The 17,212-nt window shown below is 41.0% G+C and overlaps 1 protein-coding gene across 1 annotated transcript in view; it reads left to right on the forward strand.

Annotated features, from left to right (window-relative positions):
* Nucleotides 1-15,863: 15,863 nt before the first annotated feature.
* The window catches only part of GRPR (gastrin releasing peptide receptor), a 31,019-nt gene continuing 29,670 nt past the window's right edge, over nt 15,864-17,212 (forward strand). Inside the window, exon 1 of the mRNA XM_053581073.1 lies at nt 15,864-16,632. Coding sequence (XP_053437048.1) covers nt 16,220-16,632 — 413 coding nt within the window. The 5' untranslated portion in view covers nt 15,864-16,219. The remainder of the gene's footprint in view (nt 16,633-17,212) is intronic.

Consider the following 17,212-nt stretch of genomic DNA (forward strand, 5'->3'; position numbering starts at 1 on the left):
TTTATACTCTATAATTTTTTTCTCACACATTTCTAGAAATACCCTAAATATTCTTTACTCTCTCCTACACCTAGCAAACCTCTCACTTTTAATGCCAAGTTCAACTGTTATTTATCTGCAAAACCTTCCCAGAATTCCCAAGGTTGAGCTGTCCCACAGCATCACCACCACCACCATCACTATTAAGATCTATTGAATATTGCTCAATGCCAAGTCTTGACTTAAAGCTACACGTGATTTAGTTGATCCTTACAGCCACACAGTATAGTAGGTAGTATTATTGCATTCATTTCACAGCTGAAGAATCAGAGGTACAGAGAGGTTAAAAGTCACATATCTAAAAATAAACTGGGCTAGGGCTCAAACTCCAGAGCCCATCTCTTAAGGATTATGCTACAAAATAAGCTATACCTGAAAACAGCAAGCCCTGTTTTTCCTTTTCCTAAATATCTCTTCTTGGCTTAGTGCCTGTGGCTCAAGTGGCTAAGGCACCAGCTGCATACACCTGAGCTGGTGGGTTCAAATCCAGCCTGAGCACGCCAAACAACAATGATGGCTGCAACAAAAAAAATAGCCAGGCGTTGTGGTGTGTGCCTGTAGTCCCAGCCATTTGGGAGGCGGAGGCGGGAGAATCGCTTGAGCCCAGGAGTTGGAGGTTTCTGTGAGCTGTGATGCCACAGCACGCTACCTAGGGTGACAGCTTGAGGTTCTGTCTCAAAAAAATAATAATAATAAAATAGGTAATCCTAGCACTCTGAGAGGCCAAGGCAGGAGGATCCCTTGAGCTCAGGAGTTCAAGACCAGCCTGAGCAAAAGAGAGACCCCATCTCTACCAAAAGTAGAAAAATTAGCTATGCATTGTGGTGGGAACCTGTAATCCCAGCTACTCGGGAGGCTGAGGCAGAACATTCACTTGAATACTAGGAAGATGAATAACTGGTAGCAACCCTCGGTAGAGGGTCCTGAGCAGAGGAAGAAAAACTGGATGGACTCGGACTCTATGAAGCCAAGGTGGGAAGCTGAGCCAAGAAAGAAGTTCAGCAAGCTGTAACTCCAAGGAAGAGCATGCAAGAAAACAAATTACAGGCCATGCTCCTGTCCTCATCAGAGAAGATTCTCTTCAAGTCTCTTGCCCACATAGAAAAGGGGTTATTTGATAGACGCAAAAATTCTCAACAAAATCCTAGCCAATAGACTACAGCTTATCATCAAAAAAGTCATTCATCATGATCAAGTAGGCTTCATCCCAGGGATGCAAGGCTGGTTTAACATACGCAAGTCCATAAACGTTATCCACCATATTAACAGAGACAAAAATAAAGATCACATGATCCTCTCAATAGATGCAGAAAAAGCATTTGATAAAATCCAGCATCCTTTTCTAATTAGAACACTGAAGAGTATAGGCATAGGTGGCACATTTCTAAAACTGATTGAAGCTATCTATGACAAACCCACAGCTAATATTTTACTGAATGGAGTAAAACTGAAAGCTTTTCCTCTTAGAACTGGAACCATACAAGGTTGTCCTCTGTCACCTTTACTATTCAACGTAGTGCTGGAAGTTCTAGCCAATACAATTAGGCAAGACAAGGAAATAAAGGGACTCCAAATGGGAGCAGAGGAGGTCAAACTCTCCCTCTTTGCTGACGACATGATCTTATACTTAGAGAACCCCAAAGACTCAACCACAAGAATCCTAGAAGTCATCAAAAAATACAGTAATGTTTCAGGATATAAAATCAATGTCCACAAGTCAGTAGCCTTTGTGTACACCAATAATAGTCAAGATGAGAAGTTAATTAAGGACACAACTCCCTTCACCATAGTCTCAAAGAAAATGAAATACCTAGGAATACACCTAACAAAGGAGGTGAAGGACCTCTATAAAGAAAACTATGAGATCCTCAGAAAGGAAATAGCAGAGGATATTAACAAATAGAAGAACATACCATGCTCATGGATGGGAAGAACCAACATTGTTAAAATGTCTATACTTCCCAAAGCAATCTACCTATTCAATGCCATTCCTATCAAAATACCAACATCGTACTTTCAAGATTTGGAAAAAATGATTCTGAGTTTTGTATGGAACCGGAAAAAAACCCGTATAGCTAAGGCAGTTCTCTGTAACAAAAATAAAGCTGGGGGCATCAGCATACCAGATTTTAGTCTGTACTACAAAGCCATAGTGGTCAAGACTGCATGGTACTGGCACAAAAACAGAGACATAGACACTTGGAATCGAATTGAACACCAAGAAATGAAACTAACATCTTACAACCACCTAATCTTTGATAAACCAAACAAGAACTTACCTTGGGGGAAAGACTCCCTATTCAATAAATGGTGTTGGGAGAACTGGATGTCTACATGTAAAAGACTGAAACTGGACCCACACCTTTCCCCACTCACAAAAATTGATTCAAGATGGATAAAGGACTTAAATTTAAGGCATGAAACAATAAAAATCCTCCAAGAAAGCATAGGAAAAACACTGGAAGATATTGGCCTGCGGAAAGACTTCATGAGGAAGACTGCCATGGCAATTGCAACAACAACAAAAATAAACAAATGGGACTTCATTAAACTGAAAAGCTTCTGTACAGCTAAGGAGACAATAACCAAAGCAAAGAGACAACCTACACAATGGGAAAGGATATTTGCATATTTTCAATCAGACAAAAGCTTGATAACTAGGATCTATAGAGAACTCAAATTAATCCACATGAAAAAAGCCAACAATCCCATATATCAATGGGCAAGAGACATGAATAGAACTTTCTCTAAAGACGACAGACGAATGGCTAACAAACACATGAAAAAATGTTCATCATCTCTATATATTAGAGAAATGCAAATCAAAACAACTCTGAGATATCATCTAACCCCAGTGAGAATGGCCCACATCACAAAATCTCAAAACTGCAGATGCTGGTGTGGATGTGGAGAGAAGGGAACACTTTTACACTGCTGGTGGGACTGCAAACTAGTACAACCTTTCTGGAAGGAAGCACTCAAGCTAGACCTCCCATTTGATCCTGCAATCCCATTACTGGGCATCTACCCAGAGGGAAAAAAATCCTTTTATCGTAAGGACACTTGTACTTGACTGTTTATTGCAGCTCAATTTACAATCGCCAAAATGTGGAAACAGCCTAAATGCCCACCAACCCAGGAATGGATTAACAAGCTGTGGTATATGTATACCATGGAATACTATTCAGCCATTAAAAAAATGGAGACTTTACATCCTTCGTATTAACCTGGATGGACGTGGAAAACATTATTCTTAGTAAAGCATCACAAGAATGGAGAAGCATGAATCCTATGTACTCAATTTTGATATGAGGACAATTAATGACAATTATGTTTATGGGGGGGACAGAAAGAGGGAAGGAGGGAGGTGGGTGGGGCCTTGGTGTGTGTTACATTTTATGGGGCAAGACATGATTGCAAGAGGGACTTTACCTAACAATTGCAATCAGTGTAACCTGGCTTATTGTACCCTCAATGAATCCCCAACAATAAAAAAAAAAAAGAAATGGGGTTATTTGGATCCAGTGTTGTTAAACACGGAGAGACTGCCAGTTTTAACTGAGAAGCAGCAGAAATGTTTGTAAAGGAGTTTGAGGACTCTGTGAACAGTGAGGGGCAAGAGCTGCACCTCGACTGTGATAGGTGCCCACCGGTACCTCCATAAGAGCTATGCCATGCAGTGATAGGCGCCCACCCAGACATCTGTAAGAGCTGTGCTGTGACCCTGATTGGTACCTGCCAGGACCTCGGTAAGAGCTGTGCCCCGACACAAGACCCGGGCCTGCCAGGCCTCCGCACACCCTGACCAGGAACTGTGGGAGCCGTGCAACCCCACGTCCTCCCTACTGTACCCTCCCTGCCTCCACACCGGCCCGCTCGTCTGGCCAGGGACTCTGGTAGCCACATGCCCTCCGGAGCCCTCCCTGCCTCTGCGCAGAGCCCTTCTCCTGGCCAGAGACTGCTGGAGCCTTGGGCTCTCTGTGCCGAAGTCACTGGGTGCCAGGTACTCCAAGAACCATGAGCACCACCCCTGTCCCTGTTGCTGGATGCGGGTGTGTCACACTCAGGAGCTGCTTCCACAACCAGAACTCCCTGGCTGGGGCAGCGCCAGAGGAACTACACAGGGTCACTCCCTACAAAGATCCAGCAAAAATAGAGTGATCCCGCTGGGGCGTACTCTTGGAGAGTCACTTCCCCAACTCTGAGGACGGCCAGAGGCAACAGTGAAAAACAATCATGAGGCAAAATCAACAGAAAAACTCTGGCAATATGAATAATCAGAGTAGATCAACTCCCCCAAGGATCAATGGGGCAGACACAGCACAAGAGCCCATGCACAAACAAATAGCTGAGATGTCAGGAATCAAATTCAGAATCTGGATAGCAAATAAGATCGAATTAGAATTCCAAGCAGTAACCCAAAAGATAGCTCAAGAATTCAACGAATTCAAAGACCAAATGACCAAAGATTTTGACACGTTGAGACAAGAAGTTGCAGCCCTCAAAGATCTGAGAAACACAGTAGAATCCTTCAGTAACAGAATGGAGCAAGCAGAAGAAAGGATTTCCGACATTGAAGACAAAGCTTTCAAACGCTCCCAAACTCTCAAAGAGGAAGAGAAATGGAGGGCAAAAATAGATCACTCTCTCAGAGAGCTCTGGGATAATTCGAAGAAAACCAATATTCGTCTTATAGGGATCCCCGAAAGTGACAAAGTGGCTTCACAAGGCACAGAGTCTCTTCTCCTTGAGATTATGAAGGAGAACTTTCCAGACATGCCAAGCGATTCTGATATTCAGATAGCAGACAATTTCAGAACTCCAGCATGACTCAACCCAAATAGGACATCCCCCAGAGACATCATAATCAATTTCACTAAAGTTAATATGAAGGAGAAAATTCTGAAAGCAACCAGACGAAAGAAACCCATCACCTACAAGGGGAAGAATATTAGAATAACTGCAGATCTCTCTGCTGAAACCTTTCAAGCTACAAGAGGATGGTCATCGACTTTTAATCTCCTAAAACAAAATAACTTTCAACCCAGGATCCTGTACCCAGCTAAACTGAGTTTCATTTATGATGGAGAAATTAAATACTTTAATGACATTCACATGTTGAAGAAATTTGCCATAACTAAACCAGCTCTCCAGGATATTCTCAGACCTATCCTTCATAAAAACCAGCATAACCCTCCACCACAAAAGCAAACCCACCCAGAAAATTTTGATCAAATTCCAACTTCCACAGTCACAAAAGGATTAAAAATGTCCACCGGACTCTCGAAAGGCTTATCAATATTCTCAATTAATGTGAATGGTTTGAATGGTCCTCTAAAGAGGCACGGGTTGGCTGACTGGATACAAAAACCCAAGCCAGATATCTGCTGCATACAAGAATCTCATCTTATGTTAAAAGACAAATATAGACTCAAGGTGAAGGGATGGTCATCTATACTCCAGGCAAATGGAAAGCAGGAAAAAGCAGGCGTTGCAATCCTATTCACAGACGCAATAGGCTTTAAACCAAAATAAGGAAGGATAAGGATGGACACTTCACATTTGTTAAAGATAATACTCAATATGATGAGATTTCAATTATTAATATTTATGCACTCAACCAGAATGCACCTCAATTTATAAGAAAAACTTTAACAGACATGAGCAACTTGATTTCCTCCAGTTCCATAGCAGTTGGAGATTTTAACACTCTTTAGCAGTGCTGGATAGATCCTCCAAAAAGAAGCTAAGCAAAGAAATTTTAGATTTAAACTTAACCATTCAACAACTGGACTTAACAGACATCTACAGAACATTTCATCCCAACAAAACTGAATACACATTCTTCTCATCAGCCCACGGAACATACTCCAAAATCGACCACATCCTAGGCCACAAATCTAACCTCAGCAAATTTAAAAAAATAGAAATTATTCCTTGCATCTTCTCAGTCCATCACAGAATAAAAGTTGAACTCAATAACAACAGGAAACTGCATACCCATACAAAAACATGGAAGCTAAACAACCTTATGCTGAAGGATAGATGGGTTATAGACGAGATTAAGAAGGAAATCACCAAATTTTTGGAACAAAACAACAATGAAGACACAAATTATCAGAACCTCTGGGATACTGCAAAGGCAGTCCTAAGAGGGAAATTTATAGCACTGCAAGCCTTCCTCAAGAAAACGGAAAGAGAGGAAGTTAATAACTTAATGGGACATCTCAAGCAACTAGAGAAGGAAGAACATTCCAACCCAAACCCAGCAGAAGAAAAGAAATAACCAAAATCAGAGCAGAAGTAAATGGAATTGAAAACAACAGAATTATACAACAGATCAATAAATCCAAAAGTTGGTGTTTTGAAAAGATCAATAAAATAGATAAACCTTTGGCCAACCTAACCAGGAAAAAAAGAGTAAAATCTCTAATTTCATCCATCAGAAATGGTAACGATGAAATAACAACAGACCCCTCAGAAATTAAAAACATCCTTAATGAATTCTACAAGAAACTCTACTCTCAGAAATATGAAAATCTGAAAGAAATCGACGAATACCTGGAAGTACGCCACCTACCGAGACTTAGCCAGAATGAAGTGGAAATGTTGAACAGGCCTATATCAAGTTCTGAAATATCATCAACTATACAAAATCTCCCTAAAAAGAAAAGCCCAGGACCAGATGGCTTTACGTCAGAATTCTCCCAAACCTTTAAAGAAGAACTGGTACCTATATTACTAAACCTCTTCCAAACTATAGAAAAAGAAGGAATATTACCCAACACATTCTACGAAGCAAACATCACATTGATCCCCAAACCAGAAAAAGACCCAACAAGAAAAGAAAATTATAGACCAATATCACTAATGAATATTGATGCAAAAATACTCAAAAAGATCCTAACAAACAGAATCCAACAACACACCAAAAAAATTATACACCATGACCAAGTGGGATTTAACCCAGGGTCTCAAGGCTGGTTCAATATACATAAATCTATAAATGTAATTCAGCACATAAACAAACTAAAAAATGAAGACCATATGATTCTCTCAATTGATGCCGAAAAAGCTTTTGATAATATCCAGCATCCCTTCATGATCAGAACACTTAAGAAAATTGGTATAGAAGGGACATTTCTTAAAACGATAGAGGCCATCTACAGCAAACCCACAGCCAATATCATACTGAACGGAGTTAAATTGAAATCATTTCCACTTAGATCAGGAACCAGGCAAGGTTGCCCATTGTCTCCATTGCTCTTTAACATTGTAATGGAAGTTTTAGCCATTGCGATTAGGGAAGAAAAGGTGATCAAGGGTATCCACATAGGGTCAAAAGAGATCAAACTTTCACTCTTCGCAGATGATATGATCGTATATCTGGAAAACACTAGGGATTCTACTACAAACTTTTAGAAGTGATCGAGGAATACAGCAGCATCTCAGGTTACAAAATCAACACCCATAAATCTGTAGCCTTTATATATACCAACAATAACCAAGCCGAAAAAACAGTCAAGGACTCTATTCCTTTCACAGTAGTGCCAAAGAAGATGAAATGTTTGAGAGTATACCTAACAAAGGACACGAAAGATCTCTACAAAGAGAACTATGAAACTTTAAGAAAAGAAATAGCTGAATATGTTAACAAATGGAAAAACATACCATGCTCATGGCTGGGAAGAATCAACATTGTTAAAATGTCCATACTACCCAAAGCAATATATAATTTTAATGCAATTCCTGTTAAAGCTCCATTGTCATATTTTAAAGATCTTGAAAAAAATAATACTTCATTTTATATGGAATCAGAAAAAACCTCGAATAGCCAAAACATTACTCAGCCATAAAATCAAAGCAGGAGGAATCACACTACCAGACCTGAGACTGTACTATAAATCGATAGTGATCAAGACAGCATGGTACTGGCACAAAAACAGAGAAGTAGATGTCTGGAACAGAATAGAGAACCAAGAGATGAATCAGCTACTTACTGTTATTTGATCTTTGACAAGCCAATTAAAAACTTTCAGTGGGGAAAACATTCCCTATTTAACAAATGGTGCTGGGTGAACTGGCTGGCGACCTGTAGAAGACTGAAACTGGACCCACAACTTTCACCATTAACTAAGATAGACTCTCACTGGATAAAAGATTGAAATTAAGACATGAAACTATAAAAATACTTGAAGAACGTGCAGGGAAAACTTTTGAAGGAATTGGCCTGGGTGAATATTTTATGAGGAGGACTCTCCAGGCAATTGAAGCAGTATCAAAAGTACATTAGTGGGACCTGATCAAACTAAAAAGCTTCTGCACAGCCAAGAACATAGTAAGTAAAGCAAGCAGACAGCCCTCAGAATGGGAAATAATATTTGCAGGTTATACCTCCGATAAAGGTTTAATAACCAGAATCCACAGAGAACTCAAACGTATTAGCAAGAAATGAACAAGTGATCCCATCTCAGGGTGGGCAAGGGACTTGAAGAGAAACTTCTCTAAAGAAGACAGATGCACAATCTACAAACACATGTAAAAAAGCTCATCATCCTTAATCATCAGAGAAATGCAAATCAAAACTACTTTGAAATATCACCTAACCCTAGTAAGAGTAGTCCACATAACAAAATCCCAAGTCCAGAGATGTTGGCGGGGATGTGGAGGAAAGGGCACACTTCTGCACTGCTGGTGGGAATGCACACAAATACATTCCTTCTGGAAGGATGTTTGGAGAATACTTAGAGATCTAAAAATAGACCTGCCATTCGATCCTTAAATTCCTTGACTAGGTTTATACCCAGAAGACCAAAAATCACAATAGAACAAAGACATCTATACCAGAATCTTTATTGTGGCCCAATTCACAATTTCTAAGTCATGGAAGAAGCCCAAGTGCCCATCGACCCACGAATGGACTAGCAAATTTTGGTACATGTATACTATGGAATATTATGCAGCCTTAAAGAAAGATGGAGACTTTACCTCTTTCATGTTTACATGGATGGAGTTGGAACATAATTCTTCTTAACAAAGTATCTCAGGAATGGAAGAAAAAGTATTCAATGTACTCAGCCCTACTATGAAGCTAAATTATAGCTTTCACATGAAGGCTATTACCCAACTATAGCAGAAGACTATGGGGAAAGGGCCAAGGAAGGGGAAGGGAGGGGAGAGGTTATGGTGGAGGGAGGGTAATGGGTGGGGCCACACTTATGGTGCATCTTAGAATGGGTACAGGTGAAACTTACTAAATGCAGAATACAAATGTCTACATACAATAACTACGAAAATGCCATGAAGGCTACGTTGAACAGTCTGATGAGAATATTTCAGATTGTATATGAAACAAGCACATTGTACCCCTTGATTGCAGTAATGTACACAGCTATGATTTAACAATAAACAAAAAAGAACAGAAAAAAAAATCTTGAGATGGAGACATTATCCTTGATTATCCAGGTGGGCTTGATGTATCACAAGGGTCCTCATAAGTGAGAGCCAGAAGGAGATGTATCTACAGATGAAGAGAAGACTATGACAGAAGTAGAGATTGGAGTGATGTGGCCACAAGCCAAGGAAGGTTTGGAACCACCAGAAGCTAGAAGAAGCAGGGAACAACTCTCCTAGAGCTTCCAAAAGGAGCCTACTCTGCCAACACCTTGAATTAGACCTGTAAGTCTCTTTTCCAATTTTTGGGCTCTAGAATTTGATGAGAAGAGTGTCTTACCCCTATGGTTTTTCTCTCCAAACTTTATATCTCTATTTGAATCATGGAAGGACATCAGGCAAATACAAATGGAGGGATTCTACAAAATACCTGACCAGTGCTCTTCAAAAGTGTCAAGGTCAGAAAAGATAGGAAAGTCTGAGAAATGATCACAGTTTAAAGTAGCCTAAGGAATCATGTTAATTTCATGCAATGTGGTATTTTTGATTGAGTCCTGGAACAGAAAATGGCAGTAGTGGAAAGACTGGGGAAGTCTCAATAAAGTCTGTAGTTTAGATAATACTATTGTACCAATGCTAATTTTTTTTTTCATTTTGGAAAATGTTAACCCAATAGAGGGAGCTGAGTGGAGGGAACACTGGAGCTCTTTGTACGATCTTTTTAACTTTTCTGTGGACTTAATTTTTTTTTCAAAATACAATGTTTAAAAAGGAATCCATCTCAGCAACATGTTGTCTTCTTAGACATCTGTTATTGGAGGTAGAAATAATAAAGGGATACATTTCAGAGAGTCTAGGGCTACCCCGATCAGATCTTCCCAGTATAGAAGAAAAAGCTGGAAGAAACAGCTAAGGCAGAGGGACAGTACCACTTTCATTTGCCTTTAGTGATATTGGGTGGTACTAATTCATCAAGTAGTCCTGGGGCGTAGGCAGGAGGAAAATGTCCATGTATTTTATGAATGGAGAATCTACAGCACGGTTCAGTGACAAATGATGTTCATCGAATTGATTTGATTTGTCCAAGCTCACTGAGCAGAAGTAGAAATGTAATATAAATTATCTAATTTCTAGGTACATGGTGGCTGACCAAGAAAGTTCAGCTCATTTATAACATGTTTAAAGTATATATATTTTATAAAGATAAGAAACTTTGGTGTTTCTGATGACAAGTGAGGTTCAGCCTGCACAACTTCTCTAGATTTGACCATATTTTTCTTCCCTCACCCCCTGTCTGACCACTCAAGGTTCAAGTCAGGTTTATAGAATTTGCCTTTTCTGGTCTTTCTTTTCTGTTTTCTTTTATCTTTTTTGTGGTTTTCTTTCTTCTTCTTCTCCATTCCTTTTACTGACCAGGTATTATCTATTGCTGCATAACAAATTGAGCATGAAACAGTGGATTTAAAAACAAGCATTTATTAACTCTGGAGTGACTTATCTGGGTGGTTCCCGACTCAGAATCTCTCATAAGGCTGCAGTCAGGATGTCAGTTTGGGCCACAACCATGTGAAGGCTCAACCGAGGCTGAGGATCCACTTCCAAAATAACTCACTCACATAGCTATGGCGAGGAGGTCTTGGTTCCTCAAATGTGGACCTGTCCATAGCATCACTTAACTATCCTCATAATGTGACAACTGACTTCCTTCAAAACAAGTGATACAGAGTGTGTGAGGAGAAAGCTGTGATGTCCATCATCTTCTAGTCTTGGAATATACACAATGTCCCTGCTGCCTCATTCTATTTGTCTGGAGAAGGTTACTAAATAATAGTTCACATGCAAGGGGGATGGAGTGGGAATCAATCTCCAACTCTTGAAGGAAAGAATACCAGCAACTTGTTTTAAAATACACCACCATCAGGTGTTCTCTTAGGTTCAGTCTGGCTGAGAACTTGACCTTCCTCTTTAGGCTTTCAGGCATTCTACATTTACTTTTGCAGCTTCATCTGGCTCAAAATGAAATTTGACTCTTTTTTTCCAGAAGACTCCCCTCCATCCTTCCCTGAAGTTTCCAGTCCCCATGAAAAGTCACGAAATGTTGAAAAAAGAAAAGGGAACTTGAAATGAATCCAAACATTACGGGATCTGGATATAGTCACCTGTCTCTTTTGTTCCTGCTGCAGAATTAAAATATGACATCTCTGATTCTTCTCAAGAGTTGCAGCAATCTCTCAAGCAGTTTCTCCACAGCATGGTCACAAATCTAATGTACTGATGCTCAGTCCACACTGACTTTTGCCACATGACCTTCTCCTCAAAGCCTACCTTCACTTGATTCTCTGTGAACTCTTTCACTATACACTTAAACTACTTGGCTTTCAGTGCCCTAGTTCTCAGACAGTCCTCTTAATTATTTACCTCTCTGCCTTTGGACGTCACCTCTCGTTTCCTCTGACTTTCTTATATTCCCTTGGTCATGTGGCAAACCCAGTATGCCTGAAAGCCAATTCATTCTCTCCCTCCAGAGTGGCTTCTCTCTTGCCCTTGCTCTTAATACTGAGTCACAAGCTTGAAAATAGTAAAAATAAAAATAAATCACCATCTTGGGCATCTCCATTGCCTGTATTCCCTCACATTGGTGATGAGATTCTTGCCCTGTATTGTGGCAAAAGCAGCTTACCCACATAGTGTCTGGAGCAAGTCTCAGCCATTATCAGGGATATTAAAAGTCCCAGTTCAGTGCTTCTCAATTCAACTTTGAGTCAGTCCAGTTGCTGGCTTCATTCTAATGAGAGACTTGGGATCCCAATCTCCCGTCTGTCCCAGTATTCATCCTGATGTCTTGATCTTTGCCACCACATAGCTCTAATACCCTGTTTCCCTGAAAATAAGACATCCTCTGAAAATAAGACCTACTTACAGGAAAGATAAGACGTCCCCTGAAAATAAGACCTAGCATATCTTTGGGAGCACACCTTAAAATAAGACACTGTCTTATTTTCGGGGAAACAGGGTACCTAGATCAGCATGTTTCACATTTTAATGTGCACATGAATGCTCTGGGGATCTTGTTAAAATGCAGATTATCAGGAGGTCTGGGGTAGTTCCTGAGGTTCTGCATTTCTAACACAATCTCAGGCCATGTTCATGCTGCTGGCTCAAGGAAGGGTACATTTTCGGTAGCAAGAGCCCATAACAATACTCTCCCAAATGATTCTTGGATTCTATCCCTAGAGATTTCAGCTCATTGGGTCTAGGAAGGGCCTCAGAATCTGCAGTGGGTCTAGGAAGGGCCTCAGAATCTGTAATTTTACAAAGCACCCCAGGCAATCTTGATGATTTCTTAAGAACCAGTGTCTTACAGGCTAAAGTCCAACTTGAAACCTTAAATGCAGAGCCTTCCCCAAGAAATCCAATCTCCTTTATTTCTCATTTTTCACTCTACTCCAAACCTTTGTTTCAGGTAGACTATCTCTCGAACAGACCCAGATAATTCCCTTCTTTTTACTCCAGTTCCACCTACATGTTCTACCACTCTAGTGATCTTGTTTGTGTATCTGCATTGCTGCTCTACCAAGAATACCAACTATAGGAAGACTCAGAGCCATGCCCGTAGTCAGTGGGAAGAGGCTATGTCTCTACTCTCCCTGGTGCCATCAAGTTCACTCATCCTCCCAAATTCTACCAAGTCACTGCCCCCCTCATATTAAAGTCCCACAGAAAATCCACTTTTCTGAAAGAATGGAAAATATGACTCTATTGACTAAGATAGAAGTGACACCTGTGCCCCAACACATAAGGGAGGATGCTTACTGAGTCACGCTCCACTTCTATTCAGAAACTGGAGTGCCCGAGGACAGGAACCTTGTATTCTATTTGCTCCGTGTCATTTCATAAGTCAAAGGCATCTCGTGCTCGCCACTAAATAAAAAAGCAAGCAAATGTCTGAGTATGTTTGGTGCCCTGCCGGAAGGTGACACATAATGGTAGGGATGAAGAGCTATTATAGCTAATTAGTTGAAATGACATGAAAATTTTCTAATTAGCTTTTTAAAGAATCCTTGATCCCAGAAAATATTAGGTGGCAAGCCTCAATATACCTTTTCTCCTAAAATATCACGAGAACATTCTCTGGTGCTGCGGAACATGTAATGTGAACAGCAGCTGTGAGAAATCAGTATCTACCAGTGTCCACTTACATGGATAGAAACACCAGCTGCCCAATTGTATTTAAGAAGTGAGGCTGACTCAGCACACAGGGTGTCTAAAGAAATAAAAGGAAACCATAGCCCGAAGTCCTCCTGTGAAGCGAAAATATGCCCTCTAGACTGAACTTCTCAGCAAGAAGATAAGATCTATCACAATCCCACCCAAACCTGCCTCTGTCTAACTACATTTCAGACTGTTCTCCCACCCCCTATCTTTCAATCTGATGGCCTTTCTGAACTTGCAGCTGTCCCCGGCTCAATGCCATGCTTTTTCCTTTATGCCTCTATCCTAGGCACATACTATTTTCTCCATTCAAAAGGCCCTGCTGAACACTCAACCTTTGAGATCAGAGATCACTTGTACTGGAGAAAGGGTACTTGCTTCACTTACAAAAGGGCATGGGAGTCTGAACAGCTATATCTTCACGTCATTCTTCTCAGCCTCTTGCACAGTGCCTGGCTACTGGTAGATGTTTCATCATTTTTTTCCAAGTGGATAGAGGACTTGCTGATTCACTCATGTGAATCCCTGGCCTATGGATCTGAGGTCAATTGCTCTTCTGACCTTATTAGGCTTTTCCAAAGCCAGTCTTTCCCCCTCAATCTCCAAACAACAATAATAATAATAGCTAATGTTAATTGAACACTTACTATGTGTTAAATACTATATAGTCTTAGCATGAGTCCTTTCATTTAACTTCGCAAATTATCCCCACTTTACAGGTGAGGCACTTGAAGCTTAAAACACTAAGTAACTCGTCAAAATGAGGGAACCGAATTGAAGCACAGAGCCCGTGTGCTGCAGCTGGGGTTACACTGAAGCATCTGATGAACACTACTAGCTCATGGTTAGAGACTCATTACAGGTGACATAAGTCTTCACTGAGAAGCTCTTCTGTCTCTGCCCGTGCTGCATCAGTCTCCCTCCTGCTGGCTGAGGGGAGTGCTGAGCCTTCATATTTCCCAAAGGAGCATGGCAGAAGCCTCAGTGTTGCCACTGGAAATGTCCATGGCAACACACTCGGAGGCTTTCTTGGTGGGCTCTGGCATGGCAGTATGTGCAAATTTCTTTATTCCTTATGGGTCCTGAAAAACCAGACCCTGTTAGTTGCTAGCTTCCTGTCAGGTGCCAAAAGAACTGGCTCCGTATAAATCTTGAAGGTATATCCTCATAATATATTTATTAGTTCTTGGCTAAAGGTCCCATCCTAATTCTAATAGGACCACCGCAATGAAGCCTTTTCCCAGTACTTCTTCAAATATAACTTATTCCTTTTCACTGCCTGATTCCTCAGTATTATATCTGTAACTCTTTTATAGTTCTTTATTTCCCATTCAGGGCTAAAGAGGAAATTTGCTATAAAATGTGGCAAGCATTCAATAAAAAATTGCAAATAGCTGCATCAAAATGCTAACTCATGTAATTTGGGGATCAGATGAGAAAAGAACATCATAAAAGAAAAAAAGAAAAGACTCATTTTTCTGGAAGACTATCGATCTTTGAGTGTTTAGGATACGGCCAGCTTCAGATTTAATCTCTCCCTGGTAAAGGGAATGAGGCTAGCTTGGCAAATGTACAGGAAAGAGCATGTGCGTTTGGTGCTTCTGGTTTTCCAGACGTCAGTTGCTGGAGGTTTAAGGTGTGGGTACTTCGTGTGCATTTCTCAGGAGCAGTTCCCATTTAAAGAGGCAGTGGCAAGGCTGAACCAGACAGCTCACGCGCAGACACACTGGGCATCTGTTGCCATTGAATTCCAAGACACACCTCATTTTATAGCAACCTTTATGTGGCACTCTGATCTATTAGAAAAGCTGAGAAAATGGGATAAGAGTTCCATCTGAATGCGTGGAGACAGAATCAGAAAGATTTCCGGTGCCTTTGCAGAGTGCTAGCAACATCTATTAAATAGCCATCCTCCTTGCTGCGTGCTTACACGAGAGGTCAAAGGCATCCAGCCATGTAGGAACTGCGGCTGGTTGATTGTCCCTTGGAGAAAGCAAGCGACTGGGCAGTAACTGAAGTGTCCAGCAGGGGGCTGGCATTCTCTGTCTACAAGTAACCTTAGTTCCTCTTCAGAGCCTCAGCTCAGCAGAGCTGAGGTTTGCTGGTGAAGCTGGTGACGTGCAAAGCTTCCTGCCTATAGGGTTGGAGGATTTCTCAGTGCAGTTTTTTTCTACCCACTTTAAACCTTCAGGTTCTAAATATCAGGGAAGGCAGGAAATGCTGTGTGAAAATAGCAAGCCAAAAGTTCTTAGGAAACTGCAGTCAAGGAGACTCAGACTGGGATGGAGGTAGGAAGAGCTGATACAGAGGGAGTTTAATTCTAAGCCTTTTGTGGCTGAGTTTTTGTTAACTTATTGAATTTAGAGTTGTATTGCACTGGTCATGGGAAGGACCAGCATCAAAAACAGTGGCAGACAGTTTTGAATTCTATAGGATATATGTACTCAGAGTACTTTTATTAAAGAAGATAAAGAGCCCAGCAGAGATCTCGTCTTCAACTTCACCCAATTACAAAATCATAAGTTAAGAAACAGCCTCTAAAGACACTTTTAGGTGGGAAAAGAACCCTCCAGAGATGGCTGTAAATGACTGTTTCCTTCTGAACTTGGAAGTGGACCGTTTTGTGCACTGCAACGCCTCCGATCACAGTGTGGATCTCCCCACGAACGATGACTGGTTCCACCCGGGAATCTTCTATATCATCCCTGCAATTTATGGGGCTATCATTTTGATAGGCCTCATTGGCAACATCACTTTGATCAAGATCTTCTGTACAGTCAAATCCATGCGAAATGTTCCGAACCTGTTCATTTCCAGTCTGGCTTTGGGAGACCTGCTCCTTCTGGTAACATGTGCTCCTGTGGATGCCAGCAGGTATCTGGCCAACAGATGGCTGTTTGGCAGGATTGGCTGCAAACTGATTCCCTTTATACAGCTTACCTCGGTGGGGGTGTCTGTCTTCACACTCACAGCGCTCTCGGCGGACAGGTAAGTGCTGGCTGAAAGTTACATGTGCTCTGGAGGTGGCAGATGCCTTGGTAAATGAGCTGCCATGGCAGGACAGGGACAGATGGAGCTGCTTGCACAAGGGGAACTTTTACTCAAACTCAGATTCCCTTCGAGGTGTGTTTTTGTTCTGGGGATTACTTGAGTTTGACATATTGGTGTAAGAAAAAAAAGTGAGTGACTGGTGGGGACAGTGGGAAATAAATGAGACCAAAAATTCTCTAAGCAAAAGAGTGAGTGAGGTGTGTTTTTTGGAGACAATCGATTTAACATTGCCTTTCCTAACTTCTCCCTCCCTGAGAAATTAATTGACCAGTGAGAAAGACTATCACACCCAATAGAGTTTAATCCTTAGATAAATGCTTTTTGTTTTAGGAGCAATTCAAAACTGTTAGAGAACAGAACAGCCACAATGAATTTCTTCTTCAAAATATTCTTTCAGAAGTAACCAGGAGGAGAAAATAAGCCCCATTACTCCGAAATTTATTTTCCTCAGTTTAACTTTTTTCACAGCTGATTTTGTATTTGACTCTCTGTGACTGAACATTTGTGTGATGGTTTT

Source organism: Nycticebus coucang, chromosome X (assembly GCF_027406575.1).
Source record: "Nycticebus coucang isolate mNycCou1 chromosome X, mNycCou1.pri, whole genome shotgun sequence".
Lineage (NCBI taxonomy): Eukaryota > Metazoa > Chordata > Mammalia > Primates > Lorisidae > Nycticebus > Nycticebus coucang.